Source organism: Equus przewalskii, chromosome 1 (genome assembly GCF_037783145.1).
Source record: "Equus przewalskii isolate Varuska chromosome 1, EquPr2, whole genome shotgun sequence".
Taxonomy (NCBI): Eukaryota; Metazoa; Chordata; class Mammalia; order Perissodactyla; family Equidae; genus Equus; species Equus przewalskii.
The window spans coordinates 80,400,137-80,417,073 of NC_091831.1; the positions used below are offsets into that span (position 1 = coordinate 80,400,137).

At 48.7% G+C, this 16,937-nt stretch overlaps 1 protein-coding gene across 2 annotated transcripts in view; it reads right to left on the reverse strand.

The window, feature by feature from the left end:
• Window positions 1–1,273: 1,273 nt before the first annotated feature.
• Window positions 1,274–16,937, reverse strand: part of CAPN9 (calpain 9) — a 46,174-nt gene continuing 30,510 nt past the window's right edge. Inside the window, exons 12-21 of one of the 2 annotated variants that reach the window (XM_070569090.1) lie at window positions 15,273–15,309; window positions 14,087–14,167; window positions 12,595–12,652; window positions 11,026–11,090; window positions 10,480–10,548; window positions 10,058–10,136; window positions 7,952–8,068; window positions 4,825–4,883; window positions 4,277–4,356; window positions 1,287–1,844 (exon numbers count right to left, since the gene is read on the reverse strand). In XM_070569090.1, coding sequence (XP_070425191.1) covers window positions 1,832–1,844; window positions 4,277–4,356; window positions 4,825–4,883; window positions 7,952–8,068; window positions 10,058–10,136; window positions 10,480–10,548; window positions 11,026–11,090; window positions 12,595–12,652; window positions 14,087–14,167; window positions 15,273–15,309 — 658 coding nt within the window. In that variant the 3' untranslated portion in view covers window positions 1,287–1,831. Of the gene's footprint in view, window positions 1,845–4,276; window positions 4,357–4,824; window positions 4,884–7,951; window positions 8,069–10,057; window positions 10,137–10,479; window positions 10,549–11,025; window positions 11,091–12,594; window positions 12,653–14,086; window positions 14,168–15,272; window positions 15,310–16,937 lie in introns of both variants that reach the window. The other variant, XM_008526742.2, reaches the window with a different exon arrangement.

The following is a 16,937-nucleotide window of genomic DNA, read 5'->3' on the forward strand; positions in this document are numbered from 1 at the left end:
GAGGTGATGTGTTTTAAAATGCAGGTATTATTGTTATTCAAGTGTGTTGAGGCCAACAGAGAAGGAGACAGTTGCCAGTGAAAAGATAACTTATACTCACAGATCCCAAGGGTAGGGGGCCACCATGCCATGAAGGGCCACATGGGGAAGCCCTGGGATTTGTCAGAAGGCAGAGGGAGAGGGGGAACCATGGGCAGGAGTCTTTATTGTGGGAAGGAATGGGTGAAGCAGGTTAAGCAGGCTGAGGTTTGGCTAGTTTGAATAATTTCAGGGTGCTGGGGCATAAGGGCTATCCTTGTTTGTCAGGTACCTGCCCTGGGGTGATGACAGCAAGGGGATAGTGGCCCAGAGTATGAGAGACTAATAAGGGAGTTGTGTGTGTGTGTGGCGGGGGGGGGGGGGGGGGTGGGGGGGTGGGGGGGTGGGGCGGGCTCTGGATTGGTTGGTGTGCATATGAAAGGCATGCTTGCAGGCAAGTTGTTTGCTATCTCTAGGAATTGACCAGTCCTGGGAGGGGCAGTCCCTTCAAGGTCAGCAAGGCCCCAAGATGTCAAAAATCAAATACAGAAATTAGAAAACATGGTTATTATACAAAGCCCTATCCTTCATTCATTCATGCATTCATTGGTGGGTGAGCTTGGGAAGGGTAGGGACCTGAGGGAGGAGACAATATTGCTCTGGCATCTTTAGCCATGAGTCAGGGGATACAGTTTTGATGAAGCTCCACTTTTAATTTGATCTTCATCCCAACCATTCTCTTCCCTTCCCACTCTGCAGATGCCTCCATCCCACCTCATCTGTCACAAGTATATTAATAAGAAAATGAGACCTAGCGCTTATTTAGCCAATATGTTTTTTCCCCTGAGGAAGATTTGCCCTGAGCTAACATCTGTTGCCAATCTCCCTCTATTTTGTATGTGAGCCACCACCACAGCATGGCTACTGACAGACGAGTGGCGTAGGTTCATGCCTGGGAACTTGAACCTGGGCTGCCAAAGTGGAACACACCGAATTTAACCATTAGTCCACTGGGGCTGGCCCGAGCCAATATCTTATCATGTTATTTCTCATGATTCCAGTTCAGTGGGTTTTTCCTGTCTAGTGTCAAGGGAGCTACAGTAAGGCTTCTTCACTCTGTAATTCCCCACCATGGTGGAAATGAACAAGATCAAGTCTGACTAGCATCTGGACTCCCTGAGAAGAAATAATATTGCATTTGGCTTTCCTGGCACAGACTATTGGACTGAACAGAGACAGACTCAGTTACCAGCTCTTGGAGGAGGAGGTAGAGATTTTCACATTGTTCCAGTCTTACCAGTGAACGTCCAGAATTCTCTACATTTGTCTCATTAAGGAAACACACTTACAATGCAGAAAATGCTTGATTATGACCTCACACCTTTCCCTTCTCATCTCCAGCCACACATTTATAAAAACATTGTTCTGTATGGGATGTTCGAGTACAATGATTGAAGCTACAGTGAAGCCAGGGTTCTGTGCACTAGCACTTTGAATAATTAGTAATGGGATGAGGTAGGGAAAGTAGAGGGAGAAATGGCTTGAGATGCCTGATACTGGATGTAAGGCATTAGCCATCTTAGGGCAGAGATTTCATAAAGAGGTAGCATAAAGTCAGAGAGCATGGCTGAGTCCATTCCATTCTTCCAAGATCAGGAGCATGTGTAGCAGATAGAGGGTTGGATGACGGAAATGGAGAGAGCCCTGGATATGACAGCTCTACACCAGGAGACGTTCTGAAGTTCATGGTCCAAAAGTCAAGGGTCAGCTGGACAGGCTGCATCCCCACCAGGGAAGTCTCAAATGTTCATTGTCAAGATGATGAACTGAAAATAAAAAGAAAGAAACAGCTAGGGCCTGTCATCTCTCCATTTCCCTAGCAGCCTCAGGAATGTCCCAAGTTTGTTGATGTCACAGGAGATCTGCCATCTGATTGTTTTGCCTACAGACATAGACTTCTGCCTCAACATGAAACCTTTTTAAAAAGTTAATTAATTCTCAGCACTTTATGTTTTCCAGAGGTTCTGAGCACCTTCTGAGTGAGCTCAGGTCAAGGGCAGATCGTGCGAGAGAGAGAGAGAGAAATGTGCTTTCTCCCTGTTGAAGCAGACAGCCTCCCTGAGGCACCGTGGGCAGGGCAGTGTAAAGGCCCTTTTCCTCTTTGGTGAGGGGTCCCCTCACCTTGAGGAAAGAGGTGATCCTCCATCACAGAGGGGCTTCAGGAAAGGGAAGCAGGCTCTGTGTCTGGGGCTCTTTACAAATGAACTGGTGGGGAAGTAGCATGAAGTTCCTCCTCATCTCTATCCTGAGTCTGTCCTGCCTCTTCCTCCTCACCAGCTTTCTTACCACAACATGGTGACTTGGGGGAACAAGATTATGTGGGACGGTTTTTTCTCTCCCCTGTGCCCTCCTTCTTGGCCACAGCCTGTGCCAAGGCCAGGGTTATGAGAGGCTGGCTGGAGGAAGACACACAGGCTCTATTGGCAGAGTCACTGCAGGTGAGGCCAACTCAAGTAGAGGAAGGCTCTGATTGTTTCCTAGATGGAGGGGAGGGGGCGTTCAAAACAGTAGCCCTTGAACTTGGCTGCACACTGGACTCACCAGGGGAATTTAAAAAATAACAATGCTTGGGTCCCACCCCTAGAGAGTTGGGGTTAGTTGGTCTTGGGCATGTCCAGGCCAATGGCGGGGGGGGGGGGGGGTTAAAATCTCCCCAGGTGATGCTAATGTGCAGCCAGAGTTGAGGATGGCAGGGTTAAAGGGAGAGGGAGAAGGAGAGGATTCAAAAGACTTTTCCTGTTGTCTTGGAGAGTGATAACTATGGGATGGGGCAAGAGCTTACACCAAATGACTTGGGTCTGTTGAAGTGAGAGGGGACAGGATAAGGAGCTCATTCCAGCCCCCACACCTGCGGACACTTGGGTTGAAAGTGACACCTTGAACCTGAAGCAACGGAATGCTTCCTCCATGATTCTAGTATTTTTGGGCCTGTGACCGACTAAGAGGCTACTGAATACCAAACCTCCCTTGCACTACGGACAGGTGTCAACTCTCACACTTTCTTCACGCTTATTAGTGGCAACGCCTTGAAGTAAATGAGAAATAAAGGTGGGTCTAGGGGTCCCTCTTATTTTCACAAGGGGCTAATTTGAGTACATATATCTTTCTTTGGAATCCTGGGGTATTTTATACAGTTATAAATCAGAGGAATTATATTTATTGAATGTGTTGTAGATGATAAGGTGAGAGAGAATACTAGAAAAGAAAAATGTCCAGTGTCTGTTCTCAATGAAATTATAATGTATCCAGGGATCTGAGATACACATATGAGAAAATTAGTGAAAAGTCAACATAAATTGCCAAATTACATGATATTATTATAATCCAAACTTTTGGTGTAAGATTAAGGCCTAGAGCTCTTTCTGCCAATGGCAAACTGAGGCACAGAGCAGTTGATTGACTAGACTCAGAGCACAAGGAGAGGAGTCATCCCATCTGCTAATACATGCTGTCATCCTTCTTAATCTTGGAAAAGGCAATAAAATGGTACCCAAATCCAAAGTCGCCACTGACTTTGGAAAACAGACGCTGTGTGTGGTGTGAGCATGGAAATGGGTGGGCAGAGAAAGGACTCAGAGATGGGGAAGGAGACACAGGCTGCCTGGCTGTACCTCCCTAGGTCAGAGGGAAAGCAGAGCTGGACAGAAAGGCACAGGGAGAGAAATAAAAACACAGGAAATAAAGATCACGGGAACCACTGAAGGAAAGCACCCGGAGTTTTCCCCTTTGCCTTCAGGCAGAATGTCTAAGCAGTGTCCTCAAACTTTAATGTATTTAGGAACCGCTGGGGATCCTGATAAAACGAGATCTGATTCAGCAGGTCTGGGATGGCGCCTGACTCTGCATTTCTTTGCTCTTTCTTTTACTTTTTATTTTATTCATTTATTTAATTGAGTTATAACTGATGTGTTGTGTAAGTTTAAGGTGTAAGTTAAGTGTTGATTTGATCCATTTATATGTTGCAATGTGATTACCACTGCAGCCTTAGTTAACACCTCCCTCATGTCAAATAATTATCACTTCTTTTTGGGATGAGAAGAATTAAGATCTAGTCTCTTAGCAACTTTGAAGTTTAGAACACAGTATCGTTGGCTACCATCACTGTATGGCGCTCTGCATTTCTAACAAGCTCCCCTATGTGATGCCTATGCGGCTGCTGCCGGACCACAATGAGGAGTGGGGAGAGGGCCATCCTCACCTGGGATGCCTCTTTCGAGCCTCTGAAACTCTGACCCATGCTCTCTCCTCCATCATTTTTGCTGGAATCAGCCCCTGTAACTGGTGAAAGTAGTGTATTTCTCAGGGTTTTTGAGGTGTGCATACATGCACACACACATACCCCTCAAGAATCATGAGACCCACAGGACAACATGAGCAAGGGGAATGAATAAACTGGAAGCTAGAAGGCAGGCAGGCTGAGGGGCCCACATGGCAGAAGGAAGAGAAGAATAAGGAGGCAGCGTTTGCTTGCTCACTCTCTTCCAGGTGATTAATCTTTCTGTGCCTCAGTTTCCACATCTGCAAAATGAGGATACTATTAATCCTCAGCCCATAGGACTATAGTAATGATTACATTGACTGCTAAATGAATAGTACTTCAAAAATATTAGCAACCTTATTGTTGTTATTATCCCCTGGCTAAATGTTAACCTCCACACGCAATCATGATTCAACAAACGTTTACGGAGCGTGGGCTCTGCCTAGCTCTGGCGGGGTCCCTGAGCGGAAGGTGTGACTTGGTCCTACCTCGTTTATGTTGAGATGAATGAACTCCTTGTTCTTGGTGCTGAGGGCCTGGAACACCCCTAATAGGAGAGACAGGAGGAAAGCATCATGTAGGGAGAGTCCTTCTACAGGTTCAGTTATCTTCCCACGACCCAGGCGCCTTCCCCGGAGCCTGTGGAGGAGCTGCTCCATCTGGTGGTAGCAAGGATCTTCTAGAATGGCAGGCCAGACTCAGGCCCACTGAGTGGGAATTGCTCTTACCTGGTGGAAGCCTCTAGAATCTCTGTGATGGCAGAACCCAGTGGCTTTAGCATTGGGTGGCATGTGCTGTCATCTACAATATGCCAGTCAGCCAGCCAGCTCCTGGAGCCACAACATCTGCCCTATCTTCACTTTTAGGGGCTACAGATCCCTTGCAATCCATGGACGTTCTCCCCAGAAAAAAAGCACATGTATGTAGAGTTTTGCTTGAATCTTGAAAGCTGTTCAATCTCTATGAATCCCCTATGAGAAGGTAAGCATGGAGGAGTTCCCACAGGTGGGCAGAGCCGGGGTAGGAGAGCCAGCCAGTCTGAGCTGGACGCCATGTCTACAACACTGAAGAATCAGAGACAATTGTTTTCCTCTCTGGGCCTCCCCATCTGAGTGGCAGTGGTGGAGCCAATCAACCCTCGCCTCACCTGAAAATCACCCAGGGAGCTTTAAAAATACAACAAAAAGGGGGAGGGGACCGTCACAGAACAAAAGAGACAGAACCCAACAGCCAAATGCAGTGGTGATCCTGGCACAACCAGGCAAATGTGAAAGATGGCCTGGGGAATTTCAGCACGACCTGTCTCAGACGATGCGAGGACTTACTGAGAATTTAGTTAGGGTGCAAACGGCATGATGATTATGCTAAAAACAAGTCTATCTGTTAGAGATATTTACAGATAAAAGGACTGAATTTCTGAGCTCTATTATTAAGTAATTCAGGGAAAAAAATGTGTTAAGGGAACAAATGAAAATGATTAACAAGATGATAATTGTTGAGGCTAGGTAGAAGGCCCTGGAAGCACCTGGGGAATGTTATAAATACTGATGCTGTGTGTCACCCCCTAGATTCTGATTTAATTGGTCTACTGTGCAGCCTGGTCATCAAATTTTTTTTTTTTTGAGGAAGATTAGCCCTGAGCTAACATCTGCTGTCAATCCTCCTCTTTTTGCTGAGGAAGACTGGCCCTGAGCTAACATCCGTGCCCATCTTCCTCCACTTTATATGTGGGACGCCTGCCACAGCATGGCTTGACAAGTGGTGCTATGTCCACATCCAGGATCTGAACCAGCAGACCCCCGGCCGTCAAAGCGGAATGTGTGGACTTAACCAATGTGCCACCGGGCTGGCCCCATCAAAATTTTTTGAAGCTTTCCCAGGGATTGCAATGTGTGGCAACATTTGTGTGTGTGTGTGTGTGAGGAAGATTGGCTCTGAGCTAACATCTGTTGCAAATCTTCCTCTTTTTGCTTGAGGAAGATTGCCGTTGAGATAACATCTATGCCAATCTTCCTCTATTTTATGTGGGATGCTGCCATAGCGTGGCTTGAGCAGTGCTAGGTCTGGAGCCGGGATCCAAACCTGCGAACTTGCAAACCCCAGATGGTGGAAGCAGAGCTCGTGAACTTAACCACTACGCCACTGGGTCAGCCCCAATGTTTGGCAACATTTGAGAAGCACTGGTGGAGGACACGTGAGGACTGATTATTATTCTTTATACTTCATGTATCATTCAAAATTTCCAGAATAAAAAATTAAAATAATCCTGGGGTAAAGCCCCAGCCTTGGTATTTTTCAATCTTCTCCAGATGGTGAATCTAATGTGAGGACCCCAGAGTAGATAACATTAAGCCTAAAGCACCTTCTCTCTGACATTCCTCGATTATAAGAACAAGCTGAGAACACCCTGGAGGGAAGGATTGGTCCTGAGGGGGTTTAGATAGGAAAAGGGCCGTGAGAGAAGAGAAGCCGTCAGATCTCATCATTTCTAGGTCCGTCTGACCACCCTGTAAGTAATCAGTGACTCTCTCAGCAGCGTCTTTCTGAAGTTCACCTCTCACCAGCTACTGGTAACCACCCTAGAGAAAGTCCAGTCTCCTGGCTTGACGTGCAAGGCCTTGAGGACCTGCTCACCTCTGAAACTGGCATTATCAGTCACCACGTATGCCTTGCTTTCCTCTCAGTACGGCTCTCCTGGCGCTCCCAGTCTAGTGGAGACAGGCTTCAGACAAGTGACTATGGATATGTGTTCTAAGTGTCACAAAAGAAGCAGAGGGAGCTCTAGCACCGTGGAACTGAGGAGCACAGCCCCTGCCTTGGTTTACCAAGTGCTCTGAAGTCACCCACCAAACATACTTCAGAAAACGCCAAGCAAGACTGGCTCCATAATTTGTGGGGCCCAGGGCAAGATGGAAATACGGGGCTCCTTGTTCAGAAATTGCAAAAATTCAAGATGGTGACCCAGGAATGTTAAATCAGACATGGGTGTCCTTGGGGGTGCGGGGCCTCGTGTGCCTGCACAGATGGCACCCCCATGGCAGCTGCCCTGGTTCTGAGTTACAGGCCCCTGGATGGGCTTCATTCAGCTTCACCTTTGTGACCACCCTATCACTGTGGGGGGAGGTGGATATGACCATAAACTGCACACACTAAGGACCACCTACATAATGTCTGTCTCTTCTTGGGGTAACAAATCTTGTTTGAGATAACTGTGTCAGCATCCAGGGCTTACAAAATCCAAAGGTGGGTGGAGAGGGGGGGAGGAGGAGAAGGGGATGGGGGTGGGGTAGGATGGGAAGGACTGTTCTGATTCTATGTGCTATGATGGGATTTGACCTAAAATCGACCCTTCCTCAGATATGAGGCAGAACCCCACCCCAGCCCACCGTCCTTCCACAAAGACACTGTGGGTGCGTGTAGAGAATGACTGTTAAAATAAACGCACTGCTGAAAAGACACACATTCCCCCCACAGCTAACCACACACACGTCACATAGATCCGAAGATGGCTCCCTGTGACCTGTCTTTACTCTAATTTTTGGCAGGTTGCTTCTCACGTGCTCCTGGGAGGTGACTGGGGGGAGGTGGACTCTCCCCTGGGCCCAGGACACTTACGGCTCGCGTTCTCCAGCCGGACCATGCAGTTGAGGAAGTCGTCAAAGCCCAGTTGGAGCTCCTCGTCTGCGTATCTGAGGACGATCAGCTGCAGGAGGTGACTGCTCAGCTGGAAGCCTGTGGGGAGAGTGAGGGGTCACCGTCCTGCCATGGCCTGGCCAAGCCCCAAGGGGTGCACCAGGGAGCGCTCTGTCAGCAGAGGGGCGAACTAAGGGGAGGGAGCCAGCATTCCTGCCACAAAGCGTGGGTTCCCAGACCCAGCAGGGGCTGCTGTCCTCAGTGTGAATGCGGGGTGACAGTGTGTGTCTATGTTGGGGCCGTGCTGGTGAACTCACAGCTGTACCTTCTGAGTTTAATGAGTTTGGGGTCTTGGTTTTGACGCCCACAGCACCCATCGCATCTTGCCGACTTTTCAGAAAGCCTCGCTGTGGGGAATCTAACGCTGGACGGTGTCTGAGCCCCACTCCCGCACCAGCCTGCCCTCTCGGTCTATATCTGATCTCACTTCTGGCTGCACTTCCAGCTTCTGCTGGGCCCAGGAGGATTCCAGCTGTGACACCTGTAGTACGTGGGTGTTTCTCAAGGGCATTTCAACCCAAAGGTGTTGCAGGCTCTAGGAATCATGTGTCTCTGAAGGGATGCTGCTGGCCATGGAGAATGAGGTGGGGCAGGGAGAGGCTCGTTCACACACACCCACGATGGAGTAAGAACGCCAGGCTGGAGCTGGGGACTGGATTTGAGCTCTGGTGCTGTTTGGGCCAAGGGCGGTCTGCTTCGCTTCTCTGGGCTTGGTTTTCTCATTGGTTTGGGCGAGGGAAAGTTCCTTTTAGAGCCAATAGTTAATGTTTTGATTTCTAACCAGCATCCTTATGACTTCGTCCCCCTTTCATTTCAGCCTACACGCTCACTTTCTAGGAAATGTTCAAAGTGTTGCTCACAAGTCCACCTGGGGTCTTCCTGCCTCCTCAGTCCCATTTCCAGACAGAGGAGGAGCCAATCAGATGCAGAGCACAGTTTCTGCAGCCAGCACAGTGGCACTGGCTGCTGGCGGTGGCCAGAATCCTGGTGTCTGCTCTGGACGGGCTGGAGGAGGGAGGGTGGGGGGATTTCCTGTCCCCAAGTCAGGATAGGAAAGACCTGGTCACCCCTCCTCTCTGAAGGGCTCCCTTTGTCCCCTGCTCTGTCCTCCTGCCCTAGAAATGGGGTCACTAGCCCTTAAGAAAATCCCGTCCTTCTCCTCTGTGGTATTCTCCACGTGTCTTTCTAGTCTTGCTTTCTTCACCCTCACATAGGACCCAAGCTGCTCTTGATTTTTTACATTCTGTCACTGTATCAGACCATGAAGATGACAGTGTTTCCAAATGTTTGGTTTATCCTAGAGGGAACCAGACTGCAAGCTTTGGCAGGGCCCAGGGGACACACATATGAAGCATGCTTTGTGGAAACACCGTGCGGCTTGGCAGGGGCTGTGGACTCCAGGGGCCGTCGACACTGCAGCTATATGCAAAGGACAGCTGAGCCCCAGAGACTCAGACTGCAGGACAGTGACTTCCGGAGGCTTAGGAAGGCCACCAGGAAGCCACCCTTCGTGCAGGGAGCCAGTTATAAACTATAACTGAGTCATCCAGTTTGGATTCAGTGCAAAGCCAGGGACAGGGCCACAGGTGGCAGAGGGGTACGTGAGCTCTGTGAGCTCCTCCCTGACCCCAAACCACAGGATCGAGCACGCCCTGCCTCGTCTGTGATGATCACCGTCTGAAAGCGGGCATTAGAGGTTTGGAAGAACCGCGGCTTGCCACCAAAGGGTGATCATCCGCTCGGCCAGAAAACTTGGCCCGAGGCTGAGAGGCCTCACAGGGTCAGGCTGAGTTCATCCTTAGTGGGTGCATTCTAAAGTTCCTGCCAGTATCGCACAGGGGCTTAAAATGTGGGCCCTAGTGTGAGCCAGCGAGCCCTGAGTCTGAGGCCTGGCTCTGCCACTAAAAGCACCGTGACCTTAAGAAGCATGGACTCAGGTAGAGACCAGCCTCCTGCTAGGGCCGTGACCACCCACAGACAGCACCTGACAGCCGTCAGCCTGCGCCTGACATCCAGGCTTCCCTTTACCTGCGGCTCTCAGGGCGGTCCGCAGCTCGTAGGAGGACATGGTGCCGGATTTGTCAGCATCGAACTGAAGGAAAAGGTTCTATGGGGAGGAGAGCAGAGGGATGAGAACCAGAGAGCACCAGAGGCCACCCATGGCAGTAACTGGGGGACGGCCAGAGCAGGAGGAGAGATTCCTCACAAGGGCCCCAAGAGCCGAGGGTTGGGTCAGGCCCTCCGGAAGGAGTTGGTCCCTTTTGTTTTCCTTCTCCTTCTGGGCAGAGACATTGCAGTACTTCCGTCAGTCTCAGAAGTAAGTATTGGGATTCTGTCACCATTTCTTCCCTTCTGACCTTTCCAGATAAAATCCTCTAGCCTGCAGCACCTTGGCCTTTTAAAACCTCCTTCTGCTCTAGGCTTCTAGAATCCCCCAGCGGGTTACATACCGTCCACTTCTTCAGTTTGTCCCAGAACACTTTGAATGCACTAAACTCCAGCATCCCGTTGCCACTGGTCTGTGCAGGGAGCATTAAGGAAGGAAGCCGTGAACAACCTTTCAACCCAAGGCTCCCGAAGACCCTCAGGCCTGGGACTTCGGTGCGGGGACAATGGGCTGGCACGGGTGACATGGGTCACACAGATTCAGGGCTCTGAGAGAGGTGGTGTAATTATTAAACCACGGACATCTGAAGAGTGCAGAGGAGAGGTGGGGCCAGCATGAGAAGTTTTGAAAAAGCACACACAAAAAAGCTCTCATGCCCTTGGATGGGCCCCCAAAGTGACAAGACCCCCATATCTCTTCAAGAACATTCCCCCCACTGGCCAGTCTGAGCCTTAATTCCATTCCAACTCTAGCACCAGGCGTCTCCCAGGTTTTGGTTATTCTCTGTGAAGAAGCCTATCCTGCTCGTTAAGGATGCCACATTCTAGGAAGGTCTGTACTACAGAAAAACGCTCAACATCTATTTCTGCCTACGTATTTGGAAGGATACGTCCATTAGAGAAATGATGTTTTTACAGGAAATCAGGCTTAGTTTCTTGAATTTGATGTCCTTTCCTGAAATCACACAGGAAAGCAGAATTCAGTTGACCCCTGATAAGATAAGTCTATCCTTGTCTGCTGAAAGTCTAAGAGTGTGGTTAGACCTGGGGCTGGTGAGGGTGAAGACGTGGTCACTCTTAGGATGCTGGTGAGAGTAGAAATTGACATGGCCTTTTGAGAGGAAAATTTGCAAAATATGGAAAAATCCTTAAAAATGGAAATATCCTTCCATCCGTTTATCCTAGTTTTCTTTAAGAATCCCAAGCAAAGAATTACAAATTAAGATTTTTATCATTGGGTTATTTGTAATGGAAAAAATTTAGAAATAATATAAATGACCAATGGAAGGGTATGGGCAATAATTTAGGTTATGTCCATATGATGGATTAGAACACAATCCTTAAGAATCATGTTTTTGAAGCATATTTAATGACCTGGGGAAATGCTTATAAAAACTGAGTTTAAAAGGCATGCTTTAAAGTTACTGGAGAAATTTGAAAGCTCATACACGGCTAGTGGAAATGTAAAAGAATGACTCTGGAAAATAGCTGGGCAGTTGCTTATAACATTAAATAGAGTTACCATGTAACCGGCAGTTCTCTTCGCTAGATACCCAAGAGAAATGAAAAGACATGTCCACACAAAAAACTTGTACACGAATGTTCATAGCAGCATTATTCAAAATAGCCAAAAAGTGGCAACAACCTAAACGTTCATCAGTGGATAAATGGATAAACGAAATCTGGTGTAGTCATACAATGGAAGAGATCCAGCTGCAGAAAGGAATGAAGAAGACCTGACAAATGCTACAACATGGATGGACCTGGAAGACATTATGCTAAGTGAAAGAAGCCAGTCACAAAGGACCGCATATTATATGATTCCTTTTATATGAAAAGTCCAGAATAGGCAAATCTATAGAAACAGGAAGTAGATTGACTAGCCAGGGGCTCTGGAGAGCGGGGAGAGGGGTTCTTTTTAGAGTGATGGAATGTCCTAAAATTGGTCATGGTGATGGTTGTACAACTCTATGAACATACTAAAAACCATTGAATTGTATACTTTAAATGGGTGAATTGTATAGTATCTGAGTTATATCTCAAAGCTGTTATACTAAAAAATAAAATTGTATCTATAATTTAATACCAATTACATGTGTGTACATGCACACACACAGAAACACACGGACTACACATATACATACACAAAGACACACGCACGTGTATGCTAACTGGTTATTTATGGGTGGTGAGATTATTGGTGATTTTCATCTTTGTCATTAGGTCTTTCTGCATTTTCTGGAATTTTCTACCATAAACCTGCATCATTTTTGTAGTCAGGAAATAAGCAATGAAAGCTGTTTTTAAACTCTACTTAAAGTCAGCCCTGGAAAGCAGGTCTGCAGCTCTGAGGAGCAGGGAGCCTGGGGGAGCCGGAGGGGACCCAGGCAGCATGCCGTCACATGTCCCCCACATAGGAGCCCTGGGGTCGCCGGTGGGTGGTGGGTGCGAGCACTTACTCTTTTGCAGCACAGCATTTAAAACATATTCAAGCTTCTCTGCTGTCACCTCCATGTCCTGTGAAAGTGGAGACAATTGTATGGCCTTTAGCACCTTCTTTGTTAGAGCCGTGTGCCCATCTCCTGAGTGGTTGCAGCCTGCTTACTTCTCAGCCCAGAAAGGTTGGGAAAACTGGGCAAGGCATGCTTCTGGACCCCTGATCTGAAGCCCCCAGATGGCGCTTATGTTAGAGGAATTTGGGTCTGAGTCCCCACACGTCTGCAAAGCAGAATCTCCTGGAGAGCTTTGAAAAATGCCCACGCCGGGGCTTACCCTAGGGACCATTTCAATCAGAAGCCCTGCGAGTGTGGCTCATTGATTATTTTCAAAATCTCTAAGGGTGCATTTCAGAATCATTGATCTAAGGTTGTCCACTAAATTCCACTGAACCTCCACATCCACAGCATGTAGAAGCCTGTTAGAAATGCAGAGTCTCAGGCACCACTTCAGATCTCTTGCTGAGGAATCTGCATTTTCCAAGATGCCCGGGTGATTTTTATGTACAGGACAGTTTGAGTAGCAGTGACTTAGGGCTCCTTTTGCCCAGGGTTTTGAACTAGCAGTGTGCAACACAATCACCTGTGGCGTTCTTTTCACACATGCCTGCCCGGGCTCTGCCCCTGGAGCTTTTGAGGCCTGGAGAATGGGGGTTTGGGATGTTCAGCCCTAGTGAAGCGTTGCTGATCCAGCTCAAGCCCCCACTGAGCAGAGGAGGCAAGAAGGATGGAGCCATATGTCCAAGTCATAGGCTGGCTGGGAAAAGAGCAGGACTAGGACCGAAGAACTGAACTCTGGAGGTGCTTTGGTTGTTAAAAAGGTGGAATGAACCTCCTGCAACATTCCCTGCTTCCCTTCCAAGCCAAGATCTCCATTTCTGGTAACTTCTGTCCCTCTCCAGGGACACCAGAGGCTGGGGCAGAGGCTGGGAAGACCCAGGTCCCCCAGGAGTAGCCAGGGCCCCCAAGAAGCAAGCTGAGCAACTGAGAGGGCAGGAAATGGGGGACAGACTGTCCTTCTCCAGTGGCTGGCCCTGGCCCTCAGCTTCCAAAGCTGGCCACGCCTCTGTTGTTAATGGACAAAGTGCTGGTACACAATTGCAATTTAATGGTGGCTTTTCTGAACAATACCGCTTTTGACCAGAGCAGAGAGAGCCTTCTAAAGGCAGCGATTGCTGGGCTGAGTTCAAAGGAGCCAGCTCTTTAAGGCTTTCTCTAGCTTCACAGACAGCTGCTGGGTGGGTCTGAGCTCCTTTGGGTGGCAGACTGGTGTGAGAGGTGTCCTGGAGGAGGTGGTCTTTAGGGCCTCTCAGATGACCAAGGCTGGTCTCACTGCAACTAGCTCCACCACGCCTCGGGCGCCAGCCCTCTGGGAAGCGTTTCTGATGACACTCTCCTGCATCCCTGGTTGGGAAGCAGGCTCCTCAGCATCGTGGGGGATCAAGGGCAGCCATACCTCACCAGCCACTTGTTCAAACAGGGCCCGGAACTGCTGTTCCTCCTCTGTCTCTTGGCCAGGGAGCATCGGCTTTGGAGGCTAGAAATCAACCAGAGGAACTTGCATCGGACCCAGAAAAAAGAAACTTGACATTTGCTTTCCCAAGAAATAGCAAAAAAGAAGAGGCTGGGCTGGAGGTGGTGCTGCCCCATGGGAGAAGTCGGGACCTCACGGGCTATTTGGTGGAGCTCAGAACTGGCCTGGACCATTAGCAACAGCTGTCTCGATTTCTTGTGAAGGCTTTTTAGAAGGAGAGTCTGGAAGGACTTCTCAGTGGGACTCTGTGAGCCTGCTGGCCTTAGAGATGAGCCTGCGAAAGGAAGCCAGACTCCTGCCGGGGTTGGGGTCCCAGCCAGGGTGGGTGTCACTCCCTGCACTTCCTCCGTCTTACCGCTCACCACCCTTGACTGTAATTACTTGCTTAATCATCTGTCTTGATAGGTGGTAACATCTTTGAGGTCAGGAGTCTGTTTCTAGCACGGAGCACCGGGCCTGGCGCAGGGAAAGGGCTCAGTAAATGTTTTGGGTGTTTTGTCTTGTTTTGCTTTTGGCTTCATTAATAAGGCACAACCCAGAACGGGCAGCAAGGAGCGGCAAGTTCCCTTCTCAAAGCAGATCACTGCTGACTTTGGAAGCCTCAGACTGTGCCGGCCGCACCTCACACCTCTTGAAAGTCTTCCAGCCCTTGGACGAGTATAAAACCAGCCCCCGCCTCCTGACAACACACAACATAGGGAAGAAGTTATGTGTTTCCCCAAGTCCACGGCAAAAGAATCTACCGGCCTCTCTTGTTTTCTTTTTATTGATTATTTTTCTTAAACTGAATACATTTTAAAGATACTCCATCCCTTTTGCAAGCAGCAGCCGCCTCTCAGCGAACAGAGCGAGTCAGTAGCACAGAGAAAGATCAATCCAAATAAAGCTTTCTACCGAGCACCCACCTGGTTCCGTGCTCGTGCCTGCTGGGACCAGAGAGACTAGGAGGGACAAGCCTTGTTCTCCAGGAGGTTGGAACCAAGGTGCTTACCTGATCGCACGTAACCATTTCCTGGACTTCAGAGTTTGAATTGACGCTATGGTTACAAGGACGGGTTCCCGGACAGTCACTGAATCCCACCCTCCCTGGGTCCATGAGAAGACTCACCTCAGGAAGCTCAATGTCTACATTTCCATCCACGTCCCTGTAGGAGCAAAAGCATGTGACTCATTGGTGGCTCACCTTCCTCATTAGGATCTGCTGCCCTAAAGGGCCCAGAGGTACTGGAAGGTTCTGTTCCAACTGGAGCCCTTCTTTTTCAGTGGCGTTTACATTTCACAAGGTCTGCAGACCCCCTGCCCTGACCTCCCTCTCCCCCGTCACTCAGCCCCTGCCCAGCAGGAAAAGAAGAGGGAGGGTGTTTAGCCATCACTCAAGGAACACTCGTAAATTCTGGCCTTCTAGAAGTAAAAGAAGCCAAGCCAGCAGTCCCTCCCTATTTCCTGAGTGCGCCTTAGCAAGGGATATTTATGAAGCGTGACACAGAACAGCAGAGCAGACCCAGAGCTGAGCTCTCTGCATCTTCTAAGGAGGTACAATTCCTTGGAGACAGTCATTCAGCCTGTTGAGGGTTAATCATTTGGGGGGGGGGGGGGATTTTAAAAGATTATAGAGCAAGCTGAGTCAGAACAAAAAACGACTGACCCGAGCGAGCGGCATCCTTTTCCCTGGCCCCGCCCTGAAGGATGTAAATCCTTGCTCCCACTGGGGGAGGTGAGGCGCTGTGTGGTTGTGTGCTTATGTTTGGGGAAAGAGGAAAAATCTGGAAACACGTTTATTTTGCTGTTCATATATTTAGGGGAACCCACAGTGTTTGGAAAGCAGTAATACTGAGAGGAGGAGCAGGTTTCAGTTTTTGCTGATACTAAAAACCTTCGGAAGAATCCAGTCTTTTAGGTTAAAACCTAAAGCGCTCGCAAAGAAAAACTGCTAAAAACTCAAAGGGAATACAAAGAAGCACACAGTAGCCTCTCTTCCTCCTCGCCCCCTGGCACACACAAAACCCCTTAGAGCTTTCTTGTTGTTGTTTGGGACCCTCTCATGAGAACTAAACTTATGGAAATAGAGCTTAATGTGGGTCTTCTCTCCTCAACCTCCAGAGCTGACTCTGGGGCTCCATGTCACAGCAGATTAAACTATCTTGTTCAGGGCAAGCTGAGAATGGCGTCAGCTTTGCCACGTATAAGCTGCCGATAAATGCCAAGGACTCTGACCTCACCCACCAGCAGGACAGAGGAGACACAGAGTAGGATTGGCACAGCCTGGCTTCTCTCTCTCGTTCTTGCACCCACAAGAGTCGCCAATCTGTGTGGATGTCGTATGGGTGGCTTTGTGTAGGCAGATACTGGAAATTCACCCTCAGTTTGTCCTGGTATCTGGGAGATGACTGGAGAACAGCTCTCCCGCAGAGTTTTTTAAAGACTTTATTACTTCTAATTAGCTGACGAGAAAAAAACATGCCTCCTGTAATCAGCTTAGGAAACTCAACCAGGCTTTATAATTGGGAGTCTTCTCAATGACTGCCACCAACCTAATTTTACCCCACTAAACAAGAGATGAAAACCAGAGCAGACCATGTGGCCACAGTTGTCTCTCTCTTGTTGTCTCTGGTCAGTCCTTTGTTGTGGATTGATCTGACTTAAATACAGAATTAGTAGGTTTGCCATTCTCTGCGAACTCTAGAACGTCTCCATTGGGAAAAGAAAGAGATTCTTGTATCTTGAACCATTTTTTCCTCTGCCGGAGAACGACCAATGGAAAATGGGCAGTAAT